The 8,699-nt window shown below is 34.7% G+C and overlaps 1 protein-coding gene across 1 annotated transcript; it reads left to right on the top strand.

The window, feature by feature from the left end:
- Nucleotides 1-706: 706 nt before the first annotated feature.
- On the top strand, nucleotides 707-4,276 carry LOC114332296 (uncharacterized). Its single transcript, XM_050661609.1, has one exon. It carries the CDS (start codon nucleotides 1,493-1,495, stop codon nucleotides 3,626-3,628), a length of 2,136 nt encoding a protein of 711 aa, XP_050517566.1. The 5' UTR covers nucleotides 707-1,492; the 3' UTR covers nucleotides 3,629-4,276.
- Nucleotides 4,277-8,699: the final 4,423 nt, after the last annotated feature.

The following is an 8,699-nucleotide window of genomic DNA, read 5'->3' on the forward strand; positions in this document are numbered from 1 at the left end:
TAGTTGAATACTTTTGATTTATAAATTGACGGTCGCATTATTTACAATATATATATATATATATATATATATATATATATATATATATATATATATATATTTACTCCCAGCGTATGAAGTGAGCCACATATCAAAAGAAACTGCGGTTGAAGTGAGGCCCTATACAAAGTGAGGTCCAGTATACGGACCTCACTTAGTCAATCAATGTAAGACTTTTTCGTAGACATGTACTGATAGCAAACACTGTTTTTTTACAAAAAAAAGTGGGACCTCATTTTGTATGGTCATCAATTTTTAGTTCAGACATTTTCCGCATAGAGGCGCTGACTTTGGCGTATATTTTCTAACCATGTATATTCTATGCCCTGTTAAATAACTTACGATACACATAGTGAGGACCATACAACTGGCAACATCTGTTCAACCAATCTTTAAATCAATGGATCGTCGCATAAATTCAAACAGTACAAAAATGTATAATACTTTAATTCTTTTTGAGAGCGTAGGCGCAAAATTTCGATCGAGATATTTTTAAACGAATCTATTTTTTTCGAATCCTGAGATAACTAATAGGTGTTTTTAAAACATTTAAACGCAGAATAAAAGAATACATTATTGCCGAGGGCAGAAAGTCCCTTATAATAAACAAAAAGTTTCTTTTGAATGATATATTTAAAATTAAAAATAAGACTAACTTTTTTTTTCACCCCTGTGCACAGTGGGCCGAAAAATTCAAAAAGCGGCCATAAATCGATTTCGATGAAAGTATTAGTCTGGCTTTCAGAATTTGTAGGTACTCCGAGAAATAGATAAATAATGTTTTCCTAGAATTTGAAGCAGGTAGAAGGCATATTGCGGCAGCCATCGGTTCTCAAAACCAGACTTTTGTGTTAGGATCATTTCTTTGCGAACATTCATTTAGTGTACTACTAAATGTCAACTAGTGAATGTGTGTTATAAAGTGTCTGACTCAAGTGGTTAATTGTACAGAAAACTTTCTCAAGGTATGTATTTTCATGTTATATAAATACTTATGAATCAAAGTTAAATTAGTATACATATAGATATAATTACTATGTAGTCGATTTTATTGAAAATTTTATATTATACTTTAAAATTATGTTGAGATATAACATATTTTCCGATCCGATCCGGCTTTGAAAAAATATTAAAAAAATAGCTTGATCATTCCCTAATAACATACTAAAATTTGATAGGCGCCTTCAAGCGCCTTTTTGAGATATTTTGGTTTTGCTTATCGATATGCATGAACCATATCCAACGAATGTATTCTGTAACCATAACAGCACATTTTATTTTGTTATTTAAAATGTAACACCTAGTAATTTCTATTTTCTTGTTGCGTTACTTTATTTACCTTGATAGAGAATATAGTTAAGTTTGTTCGTAATGGTGGTTGTAAGTCTTATTTCATTTGCGTCTTCAAAAAATTTTTTTTATGTAATGTTTTTCTATATTTTTCACAGTGAAAATGGTCACCAGAAGGCAACTGTTTGACGTTTTGTATGAAAAGGATAAGTTACAACGTTCCAGTCGCACAGAATATCTGTTCAAGTATTTGGTGAGACACTACAAAATTGAAAATGATGCAGACGCCATGTTAAAAATGAGGATTTTCACTTCAAAGTTTTGCAACGTCGTTTATGCAAAGCTTGATCAATGTGGGAGAAAAACGGATAGATTTGTGAAAAATAATACAGCGTGGTTAAGTGTATGTGTATTTGAAGAAACTGGATTAGAAATTGATCCGAATGCTGAGCCACAACCAGGAACTTCATCTGGAGGTAGGCGTGGTCGTCCAAGCAAAGAATTTTCTGCGAGTAGTGTAAGATCAAAACGTCGAAAGACTGCAAAGCTGTCATCGACGTTCGAAACCGAGGAGCTTACTTTAGCTGCAAGGAGAAAACTAAAGACTGAAGGAAAAGACGATGCCGCAAAACTTGTCTCTGAAGCACTTTTGACTCCGACTCGAGCCGGTAAAATTAGGACAGCTTGGCAGAAAGCTCAGAAGTCAAAAAAAATAATTCCACTCACCCCAGATGAAGCGCTATCAGTAATGATTGAATCAAAAGATACCAAACATTCATATCTTGTTCACAGACGAATAGCAAAAGAACATTTTGCTGATATATATCCGTCTTATCACAAGCTTCGAGAAGCAAAATTACGCTGCTATCCCCGAAAAGAAGGACAAACTGTAAGTGAGTCATGTGCAGAAATATTATTACAGGACCTCTTAGATCATACAGTTAAACGGATAGTAGAATTGCAAAAACCAGTTCTTCGTTCATTATCAACTGAACTTCTAAAGAATTTGAAACTGTTGCTGAAATGGGGATGCGATGGAAGCACCGGTCATTCACAATACAAGCAACTTTTCTCCGATAATAGTTTTGGTGATGGCGATTTATTTCTTACATCCATAGTGCCATTACAGTTATATGCGGAGCAACCTGGACAAGATAAAATTATTGTGTGGCAAAATCCCCGTCCATCGTCAACTCGATTTTGTAGACCTATACGCTTTCAGTTTAAGAAAGAAACGAAAGAGCTGACGGTACAGGAGACATCATATATAGAAAATCAAATTTCAGAACTTCAACCCACTATTGGTATGCTGGATAGTGAAGAAATTGCAGTTTCTCATGTTTGTGTGATGACGATGATAGACGGCAAAGTGTGTAATGCAATAACGGAAACAGCTTCTTCACAAACATGTTATATATGTAAAGCAACCCCCAAACAAATGAATGACATCGAAAAACTATTAAAGAGGGAAGTTGTCCAAGAAAATTTGAAATTTGGATTGTCAACTCTACATGCCTGGATCAGGTTTTTCGAATGTTTGCTGCACATTTCCTATAGATTAGAAGTTAAAGTTTGGCAAATTCGAGGAAGTAACAACAGAGCAGTTTTTGAAAACAAGAAACGTACCATACAACAAATTTTCAGAGACAGAACAGGTTTGCTTGTGGATATACCTAAGAGTGGAGGTAGTGGAACTACTAATGACGGCAACACAGCTCGACGATTTTTTGCTGACCCCTCACTGTCTAGTGAAATTACTGGCATAGATAAAGATGTCATTATGCGATTTGGTATTATATTACGCACCTTATCTTGTGGCTATGCAATCGATGTGCGAGCTTTTGAAGAGTATTGTTTGGAAACCGCAAAACTGTATGTCGCTAAATATTCATGGTATTATATGCCTTCTAGCGTGCATAAAATATTACTCCATGGAGCCATAGTAATCAAGGAGGCTATTCTGCCTATCGGTCAATTGTCAGAAGAAGCCCAAGAATCAAGAAATAAGGATCTCAAAAGTTTTAGGGAGAAACATACACGAAAAATTTCGAGAATATCAGGAAATCAAGATTTGTTAAACAGGCTCCTTATAACTTCAGATCCAGTAATTTCATCTTTGCGGCAGTACCCACTCCGAAAAAGTTCAAACATATCTTCTGAAGTTGTATCCTTGTTGAAGGCGCCCTCGTTAGAATCAATGGAAGCAGATTCTCTTAGAGCTCTACAACTTAATATGGAAAGCCGCCAAGTTTCTTCATCCGACGAGGAAGACGACAGCGCGAGCGACGTAGATTTTTAGTGGTAAGCATACTATTGTATTTACAAGGGCGGATCTAAGGGGGCCCAGGGGCCCATACCCCCCTTGGGATTCACATTTTGAACTGATTATAAAGTTAAAAATTAAATTTTAGTATTTAAGTATATCAAAGTAAGTTATAAGTATAATCTTTTAAGCACTAATATATTAGATTTTAAATAGACTTTATTTCATGCCATTTTTACCCCCTCCCTTGCTAGATTTTTCTATCGCTATGCCCCCCCTTGAGACTTTTCTGGATCCGCCCTTGTTTATTTATTTAGAAGCTAATAAACTTGTTACAGAGCGGAATTTTTATTTTTATACCTATTACCAAACATATTTTGATAAATTTCTCTAAGTTTTTTCGAATTTGTACCTAAATAATTTATAATCTTACTATACTTAGTAACAAGTAACGTATTTTACGGTAATTCATTTTATTTTGTTAATATTTTTTAACCATATAAACAATTAATTGCATAAAGATCGAAAAGTCTACTCAATGTAATTATTAACCTTATGGCCCCCCTAAAAGTTACGCCTGGGTAGTTTAATTTTTTTTATTATTTTTTCCTTTAAAAGACTACAATTTTAAAGCCCTTCAGCCCATTTTCAGATTTTTGACCGCTTTTTGCATTTTCTGGCCCACTGTGCTGTGACTTATTAAAATAAATATTATAGAAGTTCTCGGGGACTTTCGACCATGGATAATACAGTAATATTTCTTTCTGCGCTTAAATTTTTCAAAAATAATTAATGTTTTCTCAGGATTCGAAAAAAATGAACGCATTTAAAAATAATTAGAGCGAAATTTTGCGCCTATGCTCTCAGAAAGGCTTAAAATAATATACATTTTTGTAATCAGTACTTCAAAAGCTTTTAAACGAATTATGACAGCCCTGGGCACTAAGGCTATCTTCTCCCGGTGAGGGTGGTTATCCCTTATCCGAGGGGTGGAATAATTGATACGCTTACTTGTTGAGTTGGTTTATTTACACTCGCATTAGTATAAGCTGGTAGCACCTCACCCAAAGAACATCTCGTGTAGAAAGAGACACTATCTTTAATGTGGAAATATTACGTCTGATCACCAAAACAGAATGACGAATGTCTAATATAATAATAAAGAATTCCCTTGTTATAGTTTAACTGTTTATATATTCAGAAATGCCTATTCAGCATCGACCATGAAAAGTGTTTATAATTGACTCTGCAATTATTAGTGAATCGTGATCTTGGCTAACAATATTTATATAATCGAATGAAGGTTGTAATGTTGTTTTGATGACATAAATAACTGAAAGTAATTATCGTAGATAATTACAGGGTGTTTTTAAGATATATCTACTGAGTACAGATGAATTCTTGTACACCTTCCCTTTTTAGGAATTTTCCGACTACGGGGAGGGAAATATGCAAGTCGTACTACCAACCCATACTGTGTTGTAATCAATACAAAAAATTTATTTTATATACAAACTTCCTAAGCCTACGCAAATACATAAATAATATAAAATGTTCGTTTAACATTGTTTCGTAACACTTGTCACTCACTGTGTTTTCGGATTGTAAGCATATAATCTATTCTTATGTATTTCCTTGATTTTATTGTTTTCTATTCTGATTTTACAATTAACGTTATTTACTTCTGTTATTGTGAAAGGACCTACATAAAGACTATCAAACTTACCATTCTCTTCCCTTTTTACAAGGACTAGGTCTCCTATTTTAAAGTGTTGTGGTGTTGCTGTGAGCTTATTCTTTTCTTGCCGCTCTTTCTTGTGTTTTAATAAGAAGGTTCTGGCTCTCTCGTGTGCGCTTTGTAGTTTGTATCGTAACTCATTGTAGTAGGCATCTATATTGTAACATGGTTGAATCTCATGTGTAAGGTCTTCCGGTAGATTAACCTTCCTGCCATATAACAGTTCGAACGGTGTGTATCCATGATACGCGTTAGGGGTTGTATTGTAGCAGTATGTGAACATTCTGCAACACACATCCCAATTTTCTCTGTCTTCGTCTATGAATGCTCTTACGTACTCGTTCAACGTTCTGTGTAGTTTTTCGCAACTTCCAATGGACTGTGGGTGGTATGCCGTTGAAAAGTTGTGTTCTATTTTTAATAGCTTTGTTAATTCCTGCATTACTTCGTTCTTATACTCTGTGCCTTGGTCTGTTCTTATTTGCTTCATGAGTCCGTATGTTGGTATGAAATGATCAAAGATTCCTCTTGCTATTGTCTCTGCTTCTTTATTGCACACTGGTATGCTGACCGCGTATTTTGTCAGTTCGCACAACATTGTGATACAGTATTTATTACCTTCATTACTTCTCGTGAATGGACCTATTGTATCTATGTATACTATGTCCCATGGTTTGGAAGATGTGTCCGATATCACGAACTCTTCGACATGTGTTCTTTTCGGTTTGTTAATTTGACATTTGTGGCATTGTTTTACGTATTTTCTTACGTCTTTTTCCAAATTTTTCCATCGGAATCTTGCCTTTAGCTTCTTAATTAGTCTGTTATTCCCTACGTGTCCTCCGAACATCGGGTGATTATGGTATTCTTCTATTAATCTGTGTTTTTCTTTGTCATCTTTTATTGTTTCTGGTACTTCACATATGTATATTTCTATATTCTTCAATTTTTTATTTCCTTCTTTAATAAATTCATCAATTGTGCACATTTTAAAAATAATATCATTTACGTATATTTTTACTTTACGTACTGCATTCTCTACCGCCAGCTTATCAAGCTGTACCAACGCTTGGTTTAAATCGAAATGATTCAATCCTGTGGCTATGCTTTTGCTGCATTTTATTTTGTTTTTGGCCCTAATGCTCAGTCTTGGTGAGATTAGTTCTGCTCCAAAGGACAAAATTGGTAGTCTATGCGCCTCTAAATTATTTAGTACCTTCCTTACTGTCTGTTTGGTGGCTTCTGGCTGTAGTGCGAGTTCACTTTCAGCCTTTGTTTGTCTTGCTTCTTTCTCCTTTTCTTTTGCTTGAGCTCTTGTTATAGCTAGTATATGGGCGTTGTCTATGTATAGGTTTTTTAGTTGATGCAATGTTATTCTTGAAAGACTGTCTGCGTAGTTACTTTTCCCTGTTATATACTCTATTTCGAAGTCATATTCTTCTAGGTCTAATCTGATCCTCGTGAGTTTTGAGGTTGGTTCTTTCATTGCAAATAGGTGTGTCAAAGGTTTATGGTCTGTTTTTACTTTGAATGTTGGTGCTCCATATAGATAACATTTAAAATAATTAATTCCCCAATGAATCGCTAGTAATTCCTTAACGATTATAGGTTTATTACATTCTCCTTTACTAAAACTTCTTGATGCATATGCTATAGGTAGGTCAATTCCGTTGTAATCTTGACTTAGGATTGCTGAACAACTCTCATTGGATGCGTCTGTTGTTAAGATAAACTGTTTGTTGAAATCGGGATATTTTAAAATTGGTGGTTTCGTCAGAGATGCTTTAAGCTTTTTGAATGCTTTTTCACACTCCTCGGTCCACGAAAATTCTACTCCTTTCCTCGATAATTTGTTGAGTGGTCTGCATATTTCCGCAAAATTTTTAATAAAACGTCTGTAATAGTTGCAAAATGCTACAAATCTCTTTGTTTCTTCCGCTGTCTGAGGTGTCGGATATTGTTCAATTGCTGCATACTTCGCTTTGTCTGGTGATACTCCCTCTTGAGAAAGATCATGTCCTAAATATGTTACTTCCCTTCTAAAGAATTGACATTTTCCTGGGTTAAGTTTCAAATTGAATTTTCGACATGTCTCAAATGTCTTTTTCAGGTTGTCTAAGTGATGCTTTTCGGATATTCCAATTACTACGATATCGTCCATGTAAAGAAATGCTTTGTCTGGTGTTAATCCTGAAAATGCTATTGACATCATTCTTGAAAAGCTATTTGGGCTTACATTTAATCCAAAAGGTAATCTGGTAAATTGAAATGCTCCATTTTCTGTGCTGAACGATGTGTATTTTCTCGATGATTTTTCTAATGGTATCTGGTGAAAGCCTGACATTAAGTCTATAACTGAAAACCATTTTGCTCTTCCTAGTTGATCTAATATCGAATCTATTCTTGGTAATGGAAATTTGTCTGTAACTATCTTCTTGTTCAGTTGTCTAAAATCTATGCATAATCTCCATGCTTTTCCTCCATCTATAGCTTTTTTCGGTACCAGTACTACTGGGCTGTTGTACTCGGATGTAGATGGTTCTATGATTCCTTGGTCTCTTAGGTTTTGTACTTGTCGATTTAATTCCTCTGTTTGCGCATGAGGTGTCCTATAATTCTTGATATATACCGGAGTTTGGTCTTTAACTCTTAGTTTCTGTTCGTAGAAATTGTTACAGGTTAACATATCATGCCTTAGGGCGAATATGTCCGAATATTCCTCGCATAACGATACTAAGTTGTCTCGTATGTATTCTGGTATGTCTAATTTCAGTGATTCTCGTAATTCTTTTTTTCTGTCTTTGCTGTCGTTGACTAGCCTATATATATTGAATAGTTTAATATCCAACGTCCTGATTGTGCTTGCGTCTACATTTACTGTTTCGTACGTTGTGTTCAAAATTTTGATGTATGGATTATTACTTGAAATAATTGCTCTTGCTATGAATATTCCTGGTTGTATTTCTTGCTGTTCCACTATCCTGTCTTTCTTTAACGTTTGAAAAATTTTTACGATTCTGTAAATTTCACATCTAGGCGGTATTATTATGGTGTCATTGTCTATATTATCCAGAATTTTCGTACTAATGTAACAATCGTTGTCCTCTTTAATGTGCATTTTAAGGTTTGCGTAATCTAGTATACATTGAAAGTTAGAAATAAAGTCTCTCCCAATGATTCCGTCTGTTGGAATTGGAAAGTTAGGTTCTACCAATTGAAAGATGTGTTCGAATCGAGTTCCTTTTACTTCGAGTATTGTCTCAACTTCTCCCATTGTTTGCAACTCTCCTTTAGTGACTCCTTTTATTTTTGCCTTTGTGTTTGGTTTCACCTGTTCCTTCATAAAATCTTGTGAACATTTTAGTATTG

This window comes from Diabrotica virgifera, chromosome 9, assembly GCF_917563875.1.
Source record: "Diabrotica virgifera virgifera chromosome 9, PGI_DIABVI_V3a".
In the NCBI taxonomy this organism is placed as follows: domain Eukaryota; kingdom Metazoa; phylum Arthropoda; class Insecta; order Coleoptera; family Chrysomelidae; genus Diabrotica; species Diabrotica virgifera.

Bases quoted from the DNA above. Each gene is read 5' to 3' on its own strand.
- LOC114332296 (XM_050661609.1), top strand. From the start codon at position 1,493: ATGGTCACCAGAAGGCAACTGTTTGACGTTTTGTATGAAAAGGATAAG.